General features: G+C 33.0%; 1 protein-coding gene across 4 annotated transcripts; it reads left to right on the forward strand.

Annotated features, from left to right (window-relative positions):
- Positions 1-496: 496 nt before the first annotated feature.
- On the forward strand, positions 497-24007 carry LOC149547687 (uncharacterized). 4 transcript variants are annotated; one of them, XM_089791763.1, is made up of 6 exons: positions 497-4006; positions 22418-22485; positions 22580-22645; positions 22731-22820; positions 22931-22996; positions 23083-24007. In XM_089791763.1, exons 4-6 carry the CDS (start codon positions 22794-22796, stop codon positions 23353-23355), a joined length of 366 nt encoding a protein of 121 aa, XP_089647889.1. In that variant the 5' UTR covers positions 497-4006; positions 22418-22485; positions 22580-22645; positions 22731-22793; the 3' UTR covers positions 23356-24007. The 4 variants fall into 4 exon arrangements, 3 of the variants coding, with proteins under 3 accessions (XP_089647889.1, XP_089647890.1, XP_089647891.1); XM_089791764.1 differs by having other exon boundaries at positions 22767-22820; XR_016353907.1 differs by lacking the exon at positions 22418-22485.
- The last annotated feature ends 288 nt before the right edge of the window (positions 24008-24295 follow it).

Below are 24295 nucleotides of genomic sequence, written 5' to 3' on the forward strand. Positions count from 1 at the left end.
TCACACAATGAACTTACTCACATCTGTCAACTGACACAAGACACAGCCCGTAGAATAAGAACTGGCCATATGATCTCTCTCGCAGCTACACTATATTTAATACTCTCTTTACAAGAGAGAGAGAGATCATATATGACAGCATGGCTCACCTTACACCACAATAGAGCTGCAACCAAAAAAGTGTAACAAAATCTAATCACAAATTCTCTCAACATAATATTGTTATCTCAGTATAACAAGATTCACCATAGCTACTCCTAGAGGGTGAATTGGAAAAACATAAAATTAAAAATAATAAAGTCATGGAGTCACAAATGACTTCCACCATGGCTACTTTTAGAGGGTGGATCCACCATAGCTACTCCCAGACGGTAGAACAAGGGATTTCACCTTGAACTTCTCTCACAGAGATGAACTCATTAAACAAGGGATTTTAGCTCAAACTGTGAGAACTTATTAGTAAGGGATTTCATTTGAAACTTATCTGGCAAAGAACTCATTAACAAGAGATTTCACCTTGAACTTCTCCTGCAGAGAAGAACTCATTACAAGGCATTTCACCTCGAACTTCTCTCGCAGACAAGAACTCATTAGCAAGGTATTTCACCTCGAAATTCTGTCACGGAGAAGAAATAATTAGGAAGGGATTTCACTTCAAACTTCTCTTGGAGAGAAGAACTCATTAAAGCACATAAAGGATCATGTGAATGCTAAGCCTCCTTCTCAGCTGAGACTCTCTGAACAAGAGCAACATTCGCATTTTCTTTATCACAACAGCAGGAAGTTGGCTCCAATGTTTGTCGAACAAGGAGTTTTGCAGTCATGCACTGCTACAAAAGCTTGCTGATCATCTGCAAAGACATGGAATTCTACATCTGCTATTCAAGCTCCCTCTGAATCTGATTCTGCAGTGGAATAGTTTCTCTCTGAATGTCATTTCTTCCTCTTCGTAGAAACTAATTGGAATGACAATCTCAATAGGCTCATTCTTTTAAATTTCTATCAACATTACAATTAGCAAAAATTTCTCAGTATTCAATAATCCATTGAAACACATTTGACACTCAGTAGTCATCACAAAGCTTCTAGAATTTAGTTTAACAATTATGGTTTGGATTGTATCCTCATGTTTGATCTGATACCATGTTGAGTTTATGAACCAAAATATATTATAGCAACAAAGAAATACAAACTCTCAAAAGAGTAACAGAGAACACAGAAACTATCCTAGGAAAAACTATCCTCACTGAGGGAAACAGCATAGCCACAGAAAGATAGAATCATTCTCTCAGCTTTTGAAAAATTAAATACAACATCTCTGCCATTCTTTGACAATTTCAAATTTCTACGATTAATCAGTAATCAGAAATTAAAATAATCGAGAATGATACACAATACACACATGTATCTGCTCGGACATAAACTGGATATGGAAACAGATGTTATAATATTTTAATAAAACTCAGTTTTTACTGACCACAGTCGAGACAAATAATGAGAACTGCAGAGATTAAACTTTATTATAAAAAACTCCGTTCCCAACTATTGCAAATGAATTACCAATTAAAAATACTTCGATCGCAGAGGACACAAACTAACAGGTGCACACAGAACTTCCACAAAAGTGAAGTCTTTCAACCAAAATTACATACACCATCCATGATCATAGAGTTCTATTGGAAATATCAAATAAGAGAATATGAGAGCAAAACAGAACCAATGCCTCCATGCACAAGCAGCAGCTATTACAAGAATAATGAAGGGGCACAGAAAATAAATATTAAATGAAACATAAACAGTCACTGTCGGGAATGGAAGAGAACTGAAACCACAACATAACAGCTGGAACACAACCATCCGATCCATCTCTCAACCCACGCAAGACAAAGCCCGTAGAAGAATAAGTAGAACCAGCAGTATGATCTGTCTCGCAGCTATACTATCATAACACAATTGAACGGACCTAAGACTCCTATCTTCCTTCAAAGGGCAACTGGATCTTCACAATATTAATCCCAGCATTCTACCCTTGACACATTTTGACTGTCACGAAAATGTTCTTCTTATTGGGGTATTGTGATCAATGCTACTAGTGCTATTTGGGACTGATCAGTATTCTATCATCATTTCTAGTCGATTATTTTCCTGTACTTATGTACTGCAGTATTTTTTGCATTTTAGTCGTATGTAGTATATTGTAGACAATGAACATATAGAACGAGTTGTCTGAGAAGTTCAGATGTTAATAACCAATTAATTTCAGCAAGCAAAAGCAACAGTAATAAAAACCAGTGCTAAAGAGCAGAGCAGTTAGTTATTTTTTTGGGGGGTGGGGGAGCACTAGGCATCTTTTCATATACTGCTATGCATAAATTGGCACACAATATTCTATGCACCACAAATATAATGTAAACATGGGAGATGCATTAAATAGCTGCCTAGCTGTATATATTGTTTTTCTCTTGGTCATGAAAGTTGTTATTTTCTATCTAAACTTCAAGACCTAATTTCTTTTTTGTGTTTGACTATGAACATGGCCCAGCGGACCATTAACTTTGTTAAAATAATAAAAGAAAAGGCCGATCCCTTAAGGAGGGCCAGAATGCAAAACTCCATTGTGGTGTTTGTCTTAATATGGAGAACACTATTAATAGTGGTATAGCTTGTTAAGAATTATCTAGAGTGGACCAGAATGCAGAACTCTATTGTTGGGGAGCTCTAGGCTCTTTTCACAGACTGCTATGTATAAATTGGCACACAATATTCTATGCTCCACAAATATAATGTAAACATGAGAGATGCATTAAATAGCTACCTAGCTGTATTTATTGTTTTCTCTTGGTCATAAAAGTCGTTATTTTCTGTATAAACTTCAAGATCTAATTTTTTTTTTGTTTTTGACTATGAACATGGCCTAGTGGACCATTAACATTGTTTAAATTATAAAAGAAAAGGTCGCTTCCTTAAGGAGGGCCAGAATGGATAACTCCATTGTGGTACTTATATTAATATGGAGAGCACTATTAGTATTATTAATAGTAGAATAGCTGTTATGAACTATGTAGAGGGAATCAGAATGCAGAACTCTATTGTGGTATTTGTCTTCATATGGACAACACTATTAATAGTCGTATAGCTTGTTAAGAACTATCTATAAGGGATTATCTGTACACAATCACCCCATTACACATTTTTTTTATAGCATTTATTTATATGTATATGCTTTATGGTTTTTCATATGGACAACACTATTAATAGTCGTATAGCTTGTTAAGAACTATCTGTAGGGGATTATCTGTACAAAATCACCCCATTATACATTTTTTTTATAGCATTTATTTATATGTATATGCTTTATGGTTCTTCTTTGCCTTCATTCCTGCCTATGGTGTCCATGCCCATTTTGAAGGACCAATCAATGCTGGAGGGTTTTGCTCCAGTTGCATATATGTGAGGAATTCAAATCCCCATTTAGCTTCTTGTTTGCCAAAGAGTGTCATTCTGACCTCTAGCAGTTATTATAAAAGTTATTTAGGTACTTGAGGAAGCTATGCTGCACAACCCATATCACTCATATAATTCTACACTTGAAGGGAGCCCAAAACCAGTTATCATGGGACTGTTTTTTGATCAACAAAACATTAACAAAACATCTGTGTTAAACTTGCATATGTGAGAGGTTGATATAAGTGCTCCTTGAGAGTTATGTTGATGGTGTGAAACATTTTAACATTAGCCTTGAAGACATTTTTTCAGTCTTAAATCTGTGGTATCTCCTTAAGAAGGCTTATACTTCTTTTTTGCCTCCAGTCTAACCGATGTATCTGGTTTTGCTCATCTTCAAAAATTGCTTGGAATTTGAAATGGAATGACTGGGAGGCATTTATTCATTTGAGGTGGCTGTTGGATACATGTCTCTTGATAATATTGATGGATAGACTTTGCAGATGGACACAAATTGACACACAATACTTATGCTCCACAAAATATAATGTAAACATGAGAGGTACATTACATAGCTGCCTTGCTGTATTTATTGTTTTGCTCTTGGTCATGGAAGTTTTTATATTCTATATAAACTTTACTATCTAATTTCTTTTTTGTTTTCAGTTATGAACATGGCCTAGTGGGCCATTAACTTTGTTAGGAGTATAAAAGAAATGGCCGCCTCCTTAAGGAGGGCCAGAATGCCAACTCCATTGTGATGGACAACACTATTAATAGTTGTATAGCTTGTTACAAACTATCTAGAGGGGGACCAGAATGCAAAACTTCATTTAGGTATTTGTTTTCATATGGACAACACTATTAGCAGTGGTATAGCTTGTTACAAACTATCTAGAGGGGGACCAGAATGCAAAACTTCATTTAGGTATTTGTTTTCACATGGACAACACTATTAGCAGTGGTATAGCTTGTTAAGTACTTATCTAAAAGGGATTATCTCTACACAATCATCCCATTACACATTTTTTTGTTTATAGCATTTATTTGTATGTCTATGCTTTATGGTTCTTGTTTGTCCTCATTCCTGCCTGTGGTGTCCTTGCCCATTGTGAAGGACCAATCAGTGCTGGAGGGTTTTGCTCCAGTTGTGTATATTTGAGAAATTCGAATCCCCATTTAGCTTCTTATTTGTAAAGAGTGTCATTTTGACCTCTAGCAGTTAAAGGCATTTAGGTAATTGAGGAGGCTATGCTGCATAGCCTATATTGCTTATATAAGCCTACACTATAAGGGAGCCCAAAATCAGTTGCATTTTTTTGATCAACAAAACATTGACAAAACATCTGTGTTAAACTTGCACATGCGAGTGGTTGATGTAAGTGCTCCTTGAGAGTTATGTTGATGGTGTGAAGCATTTTAATAACATTAGCCTTGAAGACATTTTTTCAGTCTTAAATCTGTGGTATCTCCGAAGAAGGCTTCTACCTTATTTTTTGCCACCAGTCTAGTTGATGCATCCAGTTTTCTGATCTTCACATATTGCTTGAAATTTGAAATGGATTGACTGGGAGGCATTTATAGACTTGAGGTGGCTGTTAGAGGATGCCTCCTCTGCATTCTATTGTGCCAAAGATAGCCATTACCACCTTCTCATGATTGAACCTTACAAGTTGCAGAGGGTATGGTAAATGGTGATCTACATTATGCTAATGTTTGTTTAGAGTTTTTGACACTTGACTGGGCCTTCTTCCTTTACATCAGTTATAGAGTTTGCTAGGGTGTTTGTGTGGCTGATGGTCTCTCTATAAATCTTCACCAGCTGGGGTATTATTAAGATCTGGGAGCTGCTCTTCCTCACCACAAATAGAATAACTATGACTGGGATGATGTAGGGGAAAGACTTTTGCTTCACATTTTTATAAAGAATACCATTGTTCATCGGGTTCAGCACAAAATCATGAATAAGTGCTACCAATGATTGCCAAGCATTTGGTAGTAGGTTTCCTTCGTTCTTAGTGGCAAAGAAGAAATAAACATGCCTAATTGTAAAAGCCATGAGTGGTTCAAGCAGGGCCACACATTGCATTAGGTTTATAATTTTCCAATTTGGAGATCTTTTCTTCCTTCTAGACTTAATATTGACTATTGAATCTTCAAGTATTAGAAATTGTATGACAACAAACTGTTTGTAAATTTGCAATCAAAGGAGAAGTGCCCGAACTTCCATTTTATTGTTGGTTCCCTGGGCTAATTTCTTTGAAGTCGATCATCTTTTTACTGTAACCCTTGATTATGTATCCCTCCAAAGGTCCCTGGTTTCCCTTGGATGCTTTGTCAAATTGTTTCTGAACGATCTGTGTTCTCATTTGAGGGTTCATCAGGGGATCAGCTTCAGACGTCACTATGAGTTGGGGAGTTCTAATTTGGTTTGTTATGCATTTTCATTTGAACGAGCTAATTTGTCTTTATAATCAATTGTTAGTTGCATTAAGTCTTATTTAATGTAGGAAGTCTGTTATATGGTAGATTATTTATATAACATTACAAACTTGTCACGCCAATGGAGGCAAGTCTAAACCATTAAGATTCTTTTAAAAGGGGTTTCACGGTGTCCATTTCTAAGTGTCAATTCCTATTGTTCGCTCTAGGAATGTCAACTGAGAAAGAGCATGAGTTCATTTGTTACAGGCAGCTTAATAAAAACTGTGAGGAGTTAACTGATTTGCTGTTAAACTCAGCAAGATAAATATAGCTTTACAAAATGTAATCTAAATGGTTATTTAGGTTGGAAATGCTGGTCTTTGGTGGCTTTCATTTGTTATAGGCAGCATAATAAAAACTGCAAGGACTTAAAACTGATTTGCTGTGAAACTTGGCAAGATAATTATGGTTCACAAAATGCAATCTAAATGGTTATTTAAGTGAAATAACGGTCTTTAGTTGCTTTCGTGCCATAGTTAAGGATGAAAACTCAGGTTGCAGATATTCCATTTACCATGTTCTCTTCAGTTTTTACATTTTTTAGTCTTATATTTGGATGCTGTTTGTTTTTACGTATTAATTGATGGCCTTGTCCTACTATTCTTGGGACAATTTGAATCAGTTTTATCGTCCCAGGCTATTAATTATTTCAGCATAAAGTAGTTTTCTCACAAAACCATGGCATCATACTATGACTTGTTAATCTGAGTGAATTGTAGTTATGAGCATTATGTTTATATGGAGAACCGTTACACCTTTTAAATTTTAGGATCTTTTAAATCCCGAGGAACCTAAAATGAAAACATCTTGAGGTGATCAGGTAAGACAATGAAGAGAAATCAAAGAGTGCAACTTCTAAACTATTGCTAGTTAATCAGTGCACTGTGATGTTTGAGAAAATCTCACTATATCATTCGCTACATAATTGCAGGTTGCTGCTGCTCGTTCTTATCCAGGATTCCATGATAATCAGGCAAACAACAATTGTTTCATGGTTTCTGATCACCACATCAAAAGCAATCAGTTGACTAAAAGAGTTGCCTCCCTCTATTCTAATGGCAAATTTGGAAGCCTAACCTAGACGGGGACCCTGTCAATATCTTCTCTAGATGCAAGAAGGTTTGAACTCAGTCTTGCTTGTTCCAAAAGGAGATATGAAAGACGCCCCTCATCATATAGATTCCATTTTCAAAGAACATAAATATTTGGCGTAGTAGCTCCAATAAATTTCTCAACAAGAGAATTTCCCAACCTAGAAGATGACTTTGCAACAATTTGTTAAGGACTTAAAGCAAAAACATTAGCAATCCCCATTGTAACCAAAAACATAAACCATGCAGGAAAGGAGCTGACCTTTACCTTCAGCAACATGAATTGTGGAATTTTTTTAATGTCAACCCCCTGCCACCAAGACCCTTAGTGTCAGGTCTACAGTGGCATCTTTAATTCCATTTGTTTTCTGCACATTCAATACTTCCAAAAGGCAATGCTTTGGAAACCTGATTACAAGTTGGTGGAAGAAAGGAAGTCCGATCTTTGTAAAACGTGGCCATTTAACTGCCAAAAGTAAAAAGATTACACTCTGAAACAGGAAGGATGTTATGGACGGAGCAAAAAAGCAGGTTTTTTTCCCTCGGTCTGATCAAATCTTTGAGTAATTGAATTCGATTCCAATTTTATCTTGTAAGTCATCTGGTTTCAATTAAAACAATTTCTGTACTCCTTTTCTGGCACAGAGAATGCCATCTCTTAGAACATTTTACTAAAAAATCCAGCCTTTTTTCATTCTACTCTTTTTATTTAAGCTACTAGCCTTCCCAAAATTTTAAAAAAAGGCCATGGGAATCTTGTGCAGGCCTAACCATATTTCATTGAATGACCTCGAATTACACATATTGAGCAACAATGAGTACTAATTTTCCAAAAGTTCGTGGTGCAGTGAGAAAATGGTTTGCACGGTCTCCACCAGTAAAAAGATGCACGCTCCAACAACAGAAACTACGACGGAGAAATTGGAATTTTAGGTGAATCCCTACTGATCTGTTAAGCTTCCCCCTTTCCCGTCTGAAAGTGCGTAAACTGGAAGACAGCTTGTTAATAAACTAATGTCTGATTTATCACAAATTATGAAAGTTTCCAATAATCGTTTATGCCATGGCAGAATATTAACAAGGGGCGTAACTGCCAAAGTTCCTGCCATATCTTTAGTTGTTGAAGTATTGTGGATCTTGAAAATGAAAAATTCCACAAATGCATATATGCATCTAGAAACTTTTCCAATAATAGTTTTTGCCATGGTAGAATATTAACAAGGGGTGCAAGTGCCGAAGTTATTGCCATATCTGGAGTTGAAGTATTGTGGGTCTTGAAAACGAAAAATTGAGATGAAGGTGGATAATAGATGATATTCAACAAAAGGTCGCATATATGCATCTAGAAACTGATTTTAACTTCAATATAATTTATACAAGTACATTTTTTCAAAAAATTTCTAGATCAAATCAATGTAATGTAGAACTAATTTGAGGGCTTTTATCTATGAAACAACTTAGTTAAACTATACCTATATATAGTGAAATAGAATAATAAACTTATTTATTCACTATTTAAAAATAATAATATTTACACTCATTAGCTATACATTTTCTATGATTTTAATAACACAAATACACAACTTTATAATCTCTAATACATAAAAGAAAAATATTTAAAACTCATACTAAAAAAGAGATCCTAATTCGAATTATGAATTAAAATGCTTTACACTAAATATGTAATTCTTTTTCAATTTTTATACTAACAATTAAAAAATAAAAATATTCTTATAAATAATAATTAAATTTTGTATTAAATAAATTAAAAATAATTTAATAAAACAATACTATTATTATAACTATTCAAAACACAAATAGTTATCATCAATTTAAAACTAAGAAACTAAAAATTCTACGTAAGCAACCTTTCTCAATAATAAATGTAAATCTCGAATGTTATTTAAATCCATTCTAATATTTCTTAAGTTATGAAATTTTAATGGATTAGTTTTAAATCGAAAATTTGATTTATTATAACATAGTGTCTGCTTACATGCCCATTCTAATATTTCTTAAGTTATGAAATTTTAATGGATTAGTTTTAAATCGAAAATTTGATTTATTATAACATAGTGTCTGCTTACATGCCCACTCTCGAGTCGGTATTATTCAAATATAAATAATATATAGCTCAACTGCAAATATGAATGTTGTTAGTGAAGTTAAAAAATCAAATTACATAATTTTTAATAATAGAGTTTTTGATGATTTTTAAAATATTATTTTTTTCATATTTGATAAATTTAATTTAAATAAACAATATTTATTAATCTATTTAAAAGATTTTAGTAAATATTATTTTATTTAAATTAAAAATTATTAATAATCATAAGATTATAATTTAAATATCTACTTTTAACAATTGTTTTTTTTTTCTTATTTATTTAAAAAATAATTACTTGTTCAGTTGTAATTTTTATTTATTAAACGTTTGATTTTTTAAATTGATTTAAGTTTTAGTTTTTAAATTATTTTTTATATTAGTTTTTTTTTTTTTAAATATTATTTTTTTAGTTTCTATATTTTATTTTTAAAAAAAATTCTTTTATTAATTTTTCGTAATAAAATTTTAATGGATTTTTTAAAAAATGATTATTATTTTCATATTTGATAAATTGAATTTAATTATAAAATATTGAAATTATTGAACACATTTGTTAAGCAATATTCAAATTCCTTAAATATTGTAAATTTTGTATCTCTGTGTTAATCTTCAACTTTTTTTATTTTTTTTATTTTTATTTTAAAGAAATTTATATTTACATTATTTAATGTTCATTCTACATTTTTCTCTTAAATCTCATCTCCCATCGGTGCACTCATTGTATGTACAAAAGCATGCGATTGCTAGTTATAACATAGTGTCGTAGCACATACCCCTTACATGCCCACTACTCTTAATTATAATAAAATATCTCTAGAGTCGGTATTATTCAAATATAAATAATATATAGCCCAACTACAAATATGAATGTTGTTAATGTAGTTAAAAAAAAAAAACTACATGCATCTTTAAAACAAGGATTTCAAATAAACGAGGCCAAATCAATGTTTTTAATATATAAATATTCTAAAATAATAAAAAGTAGAATGATTCGACATTTTTTAAATAGGCATGTTCGCAAATGAGATAGGAAGACAATTAGATTTATTAATAACAATATTAATGATAATACTTAACAATGGTTTCAAAATTTTATTAATTTTTAAAAAATGAAATTAATTTTTTTCATTGCCTTTTAATAGAATTCTTAATAAATGATATAATTTAAATTGAAAAAATAATAGAAATTATAGAACTTTATGAAATATAAATCAATTTAAAAAATCATTGGTTCTCCAAAATTATATTTGTATCTAATGATTTCAATAGTTACTTGGAACTAATAAATTTATTCTATAATTACAATTTTAATAGATTAAAAAATTTCAATAATACTATTTATAACATAAAGGTAAGGAAAAAGTTAATTTTTCAATAGCTTTAATTTATCAAAATTAGATTGATTTAATTATGAACTAAGGTAAAATAGTCTATTAAATCAAAGTAGTCATAGTGTTAGCCACATTAAATGCAATTGTACTATTATATATATCTTTTATAATTCATTGAAGCAATTTATTGTACAATTTTATTTATTATTATTTAAAAGCTTGTGGCTAATATATATTAATACTTGTGAATGGGATTCAACTAAAATATCTCATTAAATATTACTTTAAAATTTTCATAATCATATTAAAAAAAAACCTTTTTGGTGACATGAAGAAGATGCCTAACATGTTAATCTAAAATAATTTTAAAATATTTATTATTTATGTTTTTAGTTGTTTTGCATGTCAAAATAAAAATAAAAATAGTTTAAGTATATGTTTTGTGTAATAGAATCTAAATAATTATTTATAATATATTAAATTTAATTTTTAAATACATTAAATTATATAATACATTTACATATATATAATAATTATATATATTTTTAAAAAGAATTATATATTACTTGTTTATTGCTATATATTATTTGTTGTAAAATAAATCAGTCTAATTTTAAGCATTTTGCATTCTACTTGTAAGTATATTTTTAAAATTATATATTAATTGAAATATATAATTTTGTAAAATAGTTTAAATTTAATGAGTTTTTTTTATGTATTAAATGATTTTGTTTTACATATTTAACTTTATTATAATAAAATGATAAGGTTTTTAAAACTGATCTTGCAAGTTAATTTGAGTGAATTTATTTGTTTGGAACAAAGGTAAATTTAATTGATTTACAGACATTTTGGTTCAAAGATATTCCTCCTAGTTTGACTGACTTCCTTGTCTTGTCATCAACTCTGATCTCATTGTCACTCGAAGGCATATTGACAAGCTCTCTTCACATTGTGGGCACATCAACGTTGGTTTACAACCATCTAGCGAGCTACAATCCATGAACGCCTGAACTAAATTCGATCTATAAAGTGCCGTTAACACGTGATCTGAAGGGCCGTAGAGCTCCTAAGATTTTCAAAATTGAGATGGGAATAAAGGGATAGAGAGGGCTTTAGAATTCGCTGTCACAATTAACTATTTCAACATCTACTACGCTCCAAAAGGCTTCTACCTTGGACTCCTCAATCAGGAACTAAACAAAAGTTGCAGAGATTTTAGAGGAAGTGTGGAAAGACTTGAAGTAAAGTGATCACAATTTTTTAAGGAAAGGGAAGCATGTAATGTGGTTGAGTCTGATCATGGATAATTTAACAGAAGCGAATATCTTTAGCTTCCTCTTGAATCCCTAGTTGAATATTCTGAGTCCCTGCGAAATGTCCAAAGTGGTGAAAATATTTTTTTTCCATTCTTTTGATTCTTACTTTGTAATAACCCCTAGTTGGTTATAATTTAAAAACACACTACAATTTTGTTTGCTGACAATTCGTCAAACATTTAGCTATCATTCTTTGGCAGTTCACATATGTTGTTTCTTCCTTGGGATTTTTTCAGCATATATGTTTTCGAGTAGATATAAATATGAAATAAATTACAAACAGTGGTAAATAATTTGCTCCAAATTGAAATTAAATGTAAAGGAACCTTTTTTTTTTTTGGTAGAATGTGAATGCAAATACAATGTCCTCAATCATTTGGTTATGTTCACAGTTCCTAATACATAACCAGTTGTATGTGGTGCCTCCAACTCTAAATATAGGCTTCCAAACTTTGATTGCAGCCCTCCTAAAAGAAAATGCAAGGCCCTTAAATAAGTTTGTAGGCCCTCTAATTCAGATCGTAGGCCTCTTAAACTCCCACATAGGCCTCAAACATGAAAATGCAAGCCTCTATGTTGGTTGCAGTCCCTACAAAGAAAAATTTACAGCCCAAGAAAATCGTGGATGACTACTAGTTTTGTTTTACATGCCTAGAATTGACTATTGTGGGTCCATTAGTTCTTAACACAAGCCCTGAACATCACAAACAAGTTCATAAATTAACCCTCCAAATCTCAGAATGACCATCCTCCAAGATATAGTAATACAATAATGGAAGACACTAAAATATTTCTTAGAACTAATAATTCTAGAATTCAAACCCTCACCCAGATTTCTAGATAGTAATAAAATTATATCGAAGATTTCTTTGCATAAATGCTGTCTTGTAGCCACAGATAAATACAGTGAGGAGATCCAACCAATGACCAAATTACTTTACCTCAACAGTGATTTCAAATAATTTTCAAGAAGGGAATTCACAATACCTCAACTGTAAATTACGCAACACTTCTCAACATCAAAACCCTTATACTTTAGCAAGGCCATAAAATAACATAGCTCAAAAAAGCCACAAAGACAACAAAAGCAAAGAAATATTTAAGCATGGCCATTCTAATGAAATGAGCTCATATTTTTAATGCTTTGTTGATAAAAGATTCCAAAAGAACTCAACACTGAGAAAGTTTCCCAAAAGAACTTAGCTCTTGAAATTTTCTAACACATCACTTACAATATTTAATACTTGGCTTAGGCATATAATAATGACCCCTTCCAATGATGACTCAAATCTTAACTTAAGTGAATTTATAAACTTAAATTATAACATTGTAATGCCAGTTAATGATTTAATAATAATTTAGCCACTAAAAATATAATAACTCCCAAAATACACATCATTTAAATGTCATTTGAAATAGGTGTCATACCTATTATTTCTCCATGTGACTAAATGCAATTTCAAAAAATAGGAAGGGTTCATCTCAATCAATACCTAACTTACCACAAATAGAAAGTACACCAATCTAAAGCCCAAATGAAGGTCAATCTGATCCAACTGAAGACCAACCTGTAGCTTATTGAATTGTGGAAAAGACAAAACCCTCCCAAGCCAAGCTACTACCTTAGAAGTTATTAGCCTATGAGGATCATAATAATAGGCTAATCCCCAAAACTTTGATGCTGGCAAAAATAGGGACATTAAATACTTGAAGATACCAATTTTTGTAATTCACTTGAGAGCTTGCAAGTTCATTTGGCAGATTATTGTTTGGTGATATTGAACAACCTCTAGGGTGAAATTGTTGCGACCACGACCCCATTTCTGCTCTAGGCATAGCATACTAGATTTATTTGTGATTAACTAGGCAATTACAACTACTATAATAATTACTAGTGGGTCATTAATTATAAAAACATAAAAGTCAAGTCCCATAAAGACATAGAGAGTACTCATGCCAGCAAAAGAGCAGGCTAGGAAGATGCGATTTTAGACTTGCGACTAGTAGATTGTAGGAAGATATTACCGGACAACAAAATATGTAGTAAACATGACAAAAATACATGAATGTCTGGCAGAAAATATTTTTTCTAGTCCAAAAATCAACAACTATAATTGCTAGTATTCAGAAATTACCATCAACAATTAAACTAATAAATTTGCTAACATTGGATAGATTCTGAGTAATGACAACAATAATGTTCCCAAACAACAAATAGAAAAGAAAAAAAATCACAAGAGATGCATATTCAACAATCAATCTCGCCACTATTTTCATAAAACCAAATATTACAAGAAAAAACTCCAAGATATAGGAACTAAGGATTTAAATAAAACCCTAGTTGATGGAGGACATCATCCAAATTTTAGGAATGATCAAGTTGATTCTAGAAAAAAAGTTTAAAACTTATTATTAGTTTGTAGTGGTATGAAACAAGATGATGAACATAGTACTTCATTATCACCAATTCAACAACCAGAAGATTATGGGTGGATTGCCAAAAATTAGGTCTTCTTGCATTTTGATAACTTTGATTTTGTACGATGATTGTCATCAAACTTCAGAGGAGAGGTATGTACCGCTAAACATGAAAAAGGATTTGTTTTTGTTGAATGTCTGAATCAAAATGTCAAAGAAAAACTCATATCTAGTCCATGTTTAGAACTAAAAGGTTTTACAATTTCTTTTTTTGAATGGAATACCAATTTGGACTTATCCAAATCACCCATTCCTTCTATTTTTCGATGAATTGAATTCCCCAACTTCCTAGTATAGTTAATCAACATAAAAATATTGGAAAAAATTGGGAATCCGTTGGGGGGTTTCTGTAGACACTAAAAAATGGTTCACATCTAAGGTTAATCACATTTTTGTACTAACATGTCCCATTTTCTCATTTCACTAATTTTCATCTTTTGGCCAATTTGATTATCATTCAAGCATATTGTGACAATATTCTTCATCACTCGTACCCCCTTTCAAATCAATTGCAGATCATTTCAGAATCAATTCCCATTTTATCTAAGCTTTTCGAAATTAACTTTGAGTCATTTCAACACTATCAAAATCTCATCCAATCAACCTTAAACCATTTCAATATCATCGAAATCCTTTCTAATCAACCCAAAATAATCCCAAATCAACTCAAATCTATCTCAAATCAACCCTAAACAATCCAAAACATGCCAAGTATCTCAAATCAATCATCACTTATCCAACCCTAGGCACAGTTGTGTCCCTTAGTGCCTTGTGAAGCTATCAAACCTATCAAATCTAACCTTAGCATTGCCATGTCCCTTAGTGCTAGGTCAGATCGGTCATTTTTATCATTCGATCATCGACATTTTTGTGTCCCTTAGTGTCAGATCGTGACATTACCCAATCAATTTAATAACATTGACAATGTTTGTTGATGTTATTATGATCAATGTTGTCAATTAATTATGATCATGTGGCATTTACAATGTTTGTTAAATATCACATGTCCTTAATCCATGTCATATGCCCTTGACATGTTATCAATCCTAATCACTTAATCAATTTGATCATGGCTTTGATATACCCACCATCGTCCTAATCGATCTACATAATCATCACATTTCATCAAAACGTTAATCCTACATCTATTTCATCCAATTAGCCAATCATTTACTAATTCATCCTATAGGATTAGATAACCCATTGTCTATTCCTATGTCATTTCAATCATTTTCGTCCTATTTTACTAATTATTCTTATTAACCAACATTCTCAATCAATTAATATTTATTAATTAATTGATTCTCCTTTGCAAACTATGAAAATTCTCAATTTCCTAAGTCCCATTTCCCACTTCTATTTTCTATTTTACTAATTTTCATTTGTTTAGAATTATGAATTTTTAATTCACATATTCCACCTAGTCTTAACACATGGACTTTCGGCTGTTCTTCAGCCTTTTTGTACTTCGAGGTCATCTCCCCTTTCTTTTGGTTTCCATCTATTACTTCAAAAACACATGGACACGTGTCATAGATCCTCTCTCTACACTTGGCCAATATGTGTCATATTTGATATATATTATTCCTTACGCATGACTATAATAAGCCACATTCATCATAGTTCTTGTCTACAAGTGGCTTTGGTGTGTACATACATGTCATCGATTCTCTTTCATATTTAGCCATGTTGACTTTTACGTGTCGTAGAATCCTATATGTGGCATATTGTATCATTTTTTTCCATAGATATCCTAAGGAATATTCTGCCAAGTTGCACACAAACCACACTTCTAGTATTCTCAATAGCATCATCATATCATAGTGTCATTTGCTTTCAATTGTGTGTGCACTATAGGCAATTGGAGGTACATCAACAATGGAGAAGAAAGGACATGTGAACTACAATTTAAGGAGGGGTTTTACTTGTGTTGATTCCTTTGCTTTAATTCATTTTCATGGTAGATCAAAATGATTTTTAGCATATGTTCATTTAGTTTGAGGTTACTCATAGTATGCTAGGTTTTAATCCATTTTCTAGTCCTACAGTTTCAAAGGTTTACTTGAGAATTTTTTGAGCTCTAATTTGATCAAAGATCTTGAGTGATTTTTCCATGAACAAAAACCTAAAACCTATTAAGATAATCACAAATAACTCAATTTATAAGTTATCCCCATCATTCTTTAGTGGTAAGATTAATTCCAAGATTGCATTTACAAACTCTGATTTAAATAATAAATTTTATGTGATAGATAGATTAGAACAAGACATAAAAAGTAATTGAATTTCAATTTTTAGATCGGGGCGGTTTTGGTTTTTTCAAAAAATCACATCTAAAAGTGGAAGGAGAAATTAGCTCTTTTGTGAGTTCTATAGATAGGGGTCATAATTGTATGCTGTGATATCTTAGTGTGTAAAGAACATTAAAATTTATCTAACACCCACAAACTAAAGAAATACAACAAACATCTGAGAGGACAAAGGAGATGCATAAGGAGAAAGCAAACCAAGTATGGTGAGCTCCCCACGTATGACCTTGATACTTAGATGTGTTCAAAACAATGATGGATGTGTGCTCAATCTTGCTTCAAGACTTCAATGGATGAAAACATGGTGTGTGCCCAGGTGAGTGAGGATTACTACATGGTAAGAGTATGATTTAGTGATTTGTTCTCCAAAAGGGGATTATAAGCTTGTATATGAGTCGATGATGATTGTGAGAGGGGAAGGGTCCAATTTATAGGCCAAGGGGTGGTGAGATGGATGACTAGGATGCAATAATAGATGAAAGGTGAGGGAAGGCTAGGATTGAAGGAAGGGGAAGCACATGGATTGTGCTTTCTCAAATCCATCACCTTGTGAAAAGTTTCACAAGGGGATTAGATGAGAGAGGAGGCTCAAGATGGGTGGTCAAAGGGAATTATGATGGGGAATGAGTGTGGAAGAGGGATGTAAGAGGCCTCAAAGAGCCATTAATGCCTTTGGATAGGGATGTAAGAAGGATGGGATGAGAGTTTGACATTGGTTTGGGTTAGGAAGTCTTAACCCTTGGTTAAAGTTGTGCACATGTATAGGAAGGAGATTAAGCTTAGCTTAGGAGGGGATTAGGATGCAAGTGACATGCTAGAGGGATGCAAATGTGGTAGAATTAATAAGGTGAGTTAATTAGTTGGCTAATTAGGATTAGCATGGGCAAATGGGTTGGATTTAGCTAATGGTAGGGATTTAGGAATAGTTACAGCTTGGAGATTTTATTTAAAATGATTTATTAAACCAAAGGAGATTTTAGGATTAAATTAACTAGATATTATAAATTTATTTATTTTAATAGAAGAATGGAGATTTAATTGATAATTAGACTTTGGGTTTGTCATTTGGTTTTATCAATTGGGCTATAGTTGATTAACTAGGGGGTGACATTGAATTAATTAAATATTAAATACTTAATCAATGATGCCTTAGGAGATGACTAAATAGGATTACTGAAGTGATGTAATCAGATTTAGGTTTCTACATTTTTCCCCCCTTTGACATAGTGTTGGAATATACTATTTCAAAGAAGTTTGAAGATAGATGACAAAAATAAGATTTTTTAAAGCAACAGAGTTGCCCCAATCTTGAATAGAAAGAGGAGAGACTAGACTATGTGATGCCCTCTCGAGAAGGCAATGAGGAGATAAGACGAGGCCTGATGAATTCTTGAAAAATACGACAATTTGGGGAAAGAGAGAGGACTCAGATTGGTTAAGAGAGGATTAATAGGGACTCAAAGTCTCACTATAGGAGAATGAGACAAAGGAAAACCATGTATACAAGAATAACTGTGGGTTAAGAACTCAAGTTGGGGATGGGGGCATGAGGTAGGTGGGGAGCGTGGGGTACAATGGGATTGATATAGTGGTTGGATCATGATTGTAGGACTGATTTGATTGCATGCTTGGATAGGATGCTGGAAAATGACTTTTGATTTTTTGGAATGGAGGGGCAAAGGAATCCATTGAAGCTTGAGTGTTGGGGTGTTCCAAAGGAGAGAACACCCATGTAGTTGAGCACTTATTTTGATGTAGGAATATTGGAGACATGCCAAGGTTATGAAGAACATCAAGGCCTTTGCACCAATATTACATAGGACTGACTCAAAACAAACACACAAGGATTGCCCCAACATCACACATGAATCCCAGAGGAAGTAGGGTGGAAACAATACTGGGCAACCCACAAGAAAATGACATTTCTGAAGTGCATCATGTAACCACAAGTGATAACATGTTTGGAATATGCAAGGGTCACATCTAACTAACTTATAAGCAGAAAAGAAAAAGATGAAAATACTTGATCAAGACCTTGCTCTCGAATTGCCCCATTCACAACACACCATGATATAAAAGATTGTGGTGACCTTGAGGAGGAAACAACCAAATTTCTTGAAAAATATAATCAAGAACCAAAATTGAAATCCAATATCTAAATAAAGTGTAAATCCAAGAAAAGAAACCTTTTTCCAAAGAGATCAGTAGAATGGGAGACACACGGACCAAGATCGAACAAGAGGAAAGTTGTATCCTGCAAGGATCTATCGGTGGTATCCATAGCGGGGATAAGATTTAGGCAAACTAAAACTTTGAGGAAAATGCTTGGATGACAAAAGATCTTGCATGAGGACTTTTTGAAAGGCATAGCCAGGAGAATTGTAGATTTTGATCAGAGGAAAACTAACACACAAAACTGGGATATATATAAAGGGACTAAGAGAAGAACAAACATTGAGATATACAACAGACTAACTAGGATATGTACAAGGAGCATTGTAAAAAATCTCGGTATGATAAGTTAGCAGAATTGATCTAATACAATACAATGTAAAAAAGCTTAGGATGAGGAGATAGTGGATGAAAATCTCAGGATGAGGGGATAGTGAATGAAAAGCTCAGGATAATTGACACACAAAGTTGGGATATATACAATTGGACTACGAGAAGAACAAACACTGAGATATATAATAGACGAACCAAGATATGTACAAGGAGCATTGTATAAAAGCTTAGTATGATAAGATAGTGGAATCAATCTGATGCAATACAATGTAAAAAAGCTCAGGATGAGGGTATAGTGAATGAAAAGATCAAGATGAGGAGATAGTGGGATGAAAATCTCAAGATGAGGAGATAGAGGGATGAAAAGCTCATGATGAAAGATAACATATGGAATATATGATGATGACCCAATTAAGTTTTCAAAAAGGCAAGATGTATTGACAGTGGATAGGGTGATGCAGAGAAGGGAATGATATACCTTAAGACAAGGAGTGGGAAGGATGCATCCCAATGATGATGATTGGATTGTGACCAAGGCTTGTAATTGTAAAATACCATTGCCCATAATTTAAATACAAGAACTACCCTTAAATTCTTTTGATAATCCTAACACTAACATTAAGTGTAACAATAAAAAGTTAAACTTGATTGAATATGAGAACTACCCATAACTACAACCTTCACCTTGGGAATATAATTAAACTTAACCATGCAAATAAAAACAATCCTAACAAATCCAAATGTAGCCAAAAGAAAACCATAAGTTATATTAAAAATCATTCTATCATCAAAGAAGATACGATATAGACACATCATTGATTGCATATTAAACTTATCATAAGATCTCCCCTAATCCTATTTGTAACCCTAACTCTAACCTAATTTCCAATATAACTCTATCCATTTCCATAATTCTAATCATACACATAACACTAATCATTGTCATTAAATGTAGATATTTTTATAACCATATTTATAACCCTAAATTTTATTATAAGCTAAATAGTGACCTTGTATTCCTAGCCCCAACCCTAACCCAATGTGTAACCCTAATGGTAATCCTAGCCCTGACCCTAACCCTAACCCTAACTCTAACCCTAAATGTAAGCATGCCATTAACCTTAACTCTAACTATAACTATAGTTGTACCCCTCTCCATTATATTTCCCATTACCTTTGCCCAAGCCTTATAGAAAGCTTAACTATAACGACACATAAAATCTAAAACCCTAACTCTAACCTTATTGCTATTTGCAACCTTGATAATAATATTAAATAACATGTTTGACCCTTACTCTAATTATAACCCTAACCTTAACCCTATTCCTAATCATAAGGACAATTGTAACCCTAACTCAACTTACGTAATTGTGGAAGACATATTTTTGAAGGTTTTAGAGGAAGAAAAAAGAGGTGATACATTGATGTGACTAGTTCTTTGTGACTAAATCTTATAGAAAAATTCACACCATTTCCAAAATGGGGTTATAATATCAATTTAGATCAACCAGAGACTTGAGTTATGGTCTATCAAAGTTGCACTAACTAAAATGGAAAACAATACAATTCTTTAAAAAACTCAAAAGTTTCAAAAGTTGTTTGGGGTCTATTTCAATGTAATAAATATAAATAATGATATCTTAGAAAATTTGTCCGAAAAGCTTAGGGTTAAACTTTTTAGTACCTTCTTAGGAGGTTAGTAATTGCCTATACACTGAATGCCTATAGAGGTGAATGCACCAAGTTGTGGTGCTATAAAGATGACACACATCTTCATTTCTCAAAATTTCCTATAGCACGCACGTGCAATGTGGATTCACATAGCACGTGCACGCTATAACACATACATACTATGTGAATTCACATAGCACATGCGTGCTATAACACATACATGTTATGTGGATTCACGTAGCACATGCACACAATGGTGCGTATGTGCTATGTAAAATTATCTTAAAGTGTTGCAACCCTCAACCCATGCCATTTTCTGCCATTTCTTTTGCTGGTTTCCTTCTCTAACCCCAAAAACACACACATTTTCTATAAGGTGAAAGCTTTGTTCACTCACCTCCTCAAAATGCCTCCTCATCGCGAGAGATCAAGATTGGGTTCATCAAGTATGTCTTCTAACCTTGTTTTTGCATTATTTTGTATGTTTTAGCATTGTTTTATATGATTTTAAAAAAAAATTTGCTTCAAGTTTGTTTAGTTTTTTAAAAGACAATTGGTTTCTTATTAGGAAATTTGAATAATCAACCACAAAATCCCCAACATGATAAAAAAAATCCTTCACAAAATCAAAATAAAAACCCCACACAATATCAAAATAAAAACCTTCCACAACATCAAAATGAAAGCCCTTGTGAGGAAGAGCAAGAACCTCCACAATCTCCACCGATCGAAAGACCTCCTCTTGGCACCCAAGACAATATAATGAATAAAGTAAAAAGAGGGAAAACTCAATTAAAAATAATCATTGGTATGTTAAAAGCTTGCAGGAAAACTAATCCTATAAGAGCATAATTGACATCCTCCCTTGAGTCCATTGTGAGTTAGGTAGCTTTTGTTAGTGGTTAGTTGGATATTTGGCATGTTAAGAGAGAAGGAAAAATAATATATTATGCAAGCAAATTATCCTATGAAGATGTAAAAAAAAAAGACATAATGAAAGGTAACATATGTGCATTGTTTAAAAGCTAGGAAAATAAGAAACTATTAAAAGTACAACTAAAAGGTTCCCCATCCACTGGTGCATCTATGATGATATTAGAAGTAACTTTTGGGATAGATGGTGGATTATCTTTGATGCCCCTCCCTACAATAATCACAAGGTTCCAATATATTTCTTAAAGAAATCATATTGTGAATTTGTCCTTGGGGAGATCCCTAATTATTTTGACATGTTAGATTCTCAAGATAGAGGTGGGGGGTCATCATTTGAGAGGCTGGGGGCACATCATGACGCTAATATAGTTAGGGCATCTATTGTCAAGCCACAGGGTGAGCATGTCATTATTCCTTCAATTGTGAAGGAACATGTAGAGACCAGTACTCTAGGGACTATCAATGCTTTGACACATATCCTAATTCATTTTTCTAGCCCATTAGTTGAGGAGGATCCTTCTTTGCATTGTGGTCACATGTGCACATCATGTGGATCCTTATGCATGTTCGAAAGTCACATTGGAAACATTATGGATGATGGGCTAGTCATTGATGACTTCCTGAGTTAGACATTTGGCATTGACACATAGGTCAATTACAATTATAATAAACTAATTTGATCACATTTTGTATGTATAATGAATGACTAATAAATTAACATATTTTGACATTGTTCAAAATTCAGGGTAAGAGTGTTAATAGCCTAGTACATATTCCCCAGCCCTAGTTTACATCCCATTGACGAGTCAACAGGTATGTATCAATTTAATCATTTCAATTAATACATTTATTTTCTAGGTAATGATATAAAGGATTGACAATTTTTTTTGTTATTTATGTGTATTAGTTCTCTATTGGATCATCAACATTCACAAGGGATTCTGAGCCTAGGCATTATACGAGCTTCGTAGAGGTACATTTGTTTCATGTTAATTTAATTCATTTGATTATATTATACTCTATTAAAAAAAATGTAAGTTGTATTATATGATTTGTAGTTGTTGACGTTAAAGACTCCTTCTCATCTTCACCAGTCCATTGACCATGGAGTTGCTACCGTGATGACTAGTTCAGAGCCATTGATTGAGGTATGAAAGAGTTTTCATAGTTTTAGTTGTTATTTATAATAGTTAGTATCAAAATTTTAAATGGTATTTATAAGTATGATTGAGTGATTATATTGATTGAATTGTTGTAGGGTCTTGTTACTCTCGATTGTCTGCAAACCTTTGAGGTAGATGTACATAGTGACTATTTGATGGCGGTAAGAAAATAATTAATTTTGTGTGTAAACATATTTGATTTCAATATATAATAATTATTGATTCATATATACTTTGTTTGTATCAGCTCCAGTTAGAGAGGAGCCTAAATAAGAGGATGAACAAGCATGTGAGGAAGACCCAATCATCCCCTTATCTCCCTCCATGCAACTATCAAAGACATCTAGGGATTTGTTTCCTTCTCCTTGTGGAAAGGAGAAATATAAGGATGGAAAAACATATATTTCAAGAGAGTCAAGCTATGAATGTATTTAAGAGTCTCATACCAATTGGCGACTTTGTACTAGCCAACACTACAAGTTTCAACATCACCCAAAATGGGTCTGCAAAATCAAAATGAAATCAAATCTCCAAAAAGTGAGAGAAATTATTGTAGGTGTCAACAACATGGTCCAATAGCAACTGACACTGCATCCATACCTTGCATGGGCTTCGAGATATGCCCCATTAATGTTTGCTAGCCTATGGCATTTAGTGACTCTAAGGGTCAATTTTGTTCAGCATGCTCGAGAACGTTTGAGCAGTCAACAAGATGGAATGATCTTGGGAATAGGGTTTACTAGCCCCTCTCTCTCTCTCTCTCTCTCTCTCTCTCTCTCTCTCTCTCTCTCTCTCTCTCTCCCTCCCTCTCCCCCCCTCTCTCTCCATCTCTACTTGCCTCTCTTCTTATCATGCCATCTCCCATCCCCTTCTCTCTCTCTCTCTCTCTCTCTCTCTCTCTCTCTCTCTCTCTCTCTCTCTCCCTCCCTCCCTCCCTCTCTATCCCACCATCTCCCATCCGTCCCCTCTCTCTCTCTCCCATCTCCTACTCTCTCTTTCTCTCTCTCTCTCTAGTGCTTACCCCTAGTTTACTTTTCATGTTTTATTGCCAAATCCTTTTAGGCCAACTTTATGGTTATGTTTTATGATTAGTGGTATTTGGTTATCAGATTTGATCAGATGTTATTTCATCCTCAATTTATATATTTGATGAGTTATTTAATAATCAATTATTTCATGTATTCATGATTATTCTTTCGATTATGATACATGTATGTTCATATAGTGATTTTGGTTATTTCACAATGATAGTTAGATGGATTATGTATATGCAATTTTAATGGATGCTTACCCTATACTTGCATGTGTATGGTGTAAATATATGTTTTACTTTATGTTTGGTGTTTCGAATGTGGTCGAGGGAGGGAGTCGTATTCACCTATTAGTCAAAATCTACATGATGTACCACTCCCTGCCATTGCCTATTTAGGTTAAATTTATATTTATATATTCATGCTCAA

This window comes from Cupressus sempervirens, chromosome 7, assembly GCF_028749045.1.
Source record: "Cupressus sempervirens isolate cs-2001-9-10 chromosome 7, ASM2874904v1, whole genome shotgun sequence".
Classification (NCBI taxonomy): Eukaryota; Viridiplantae; Streptophyta; class Pinopsida; order Cupressales; family Cupressaceae; genus Cupressus; species Cupressus sempervirens.

Bases quoted from the DNA above. Each gene is read 5' to 3' on its own strand.
- LOC149547687 (XM_089791763.1), top strand. From the start codon at position 22,794: ATGACTAGTTCAGAGCCATTGATTGAG. The intron at 22,821-22,930 runs GTATGAAAGAGT...GAATTGTTGTAG, and splicing joins GTTCAGAGCCATTGATTGAG to GGTCTTGTTACTCTCGATTG. The intron at 22,997-23,082 runs GTAAGAAAATAA...TGTTTGTATCAG, and splicing joins ATAGTGACTATTTGATGGCG to CTCCAGTTAGAGAGGAGCCT.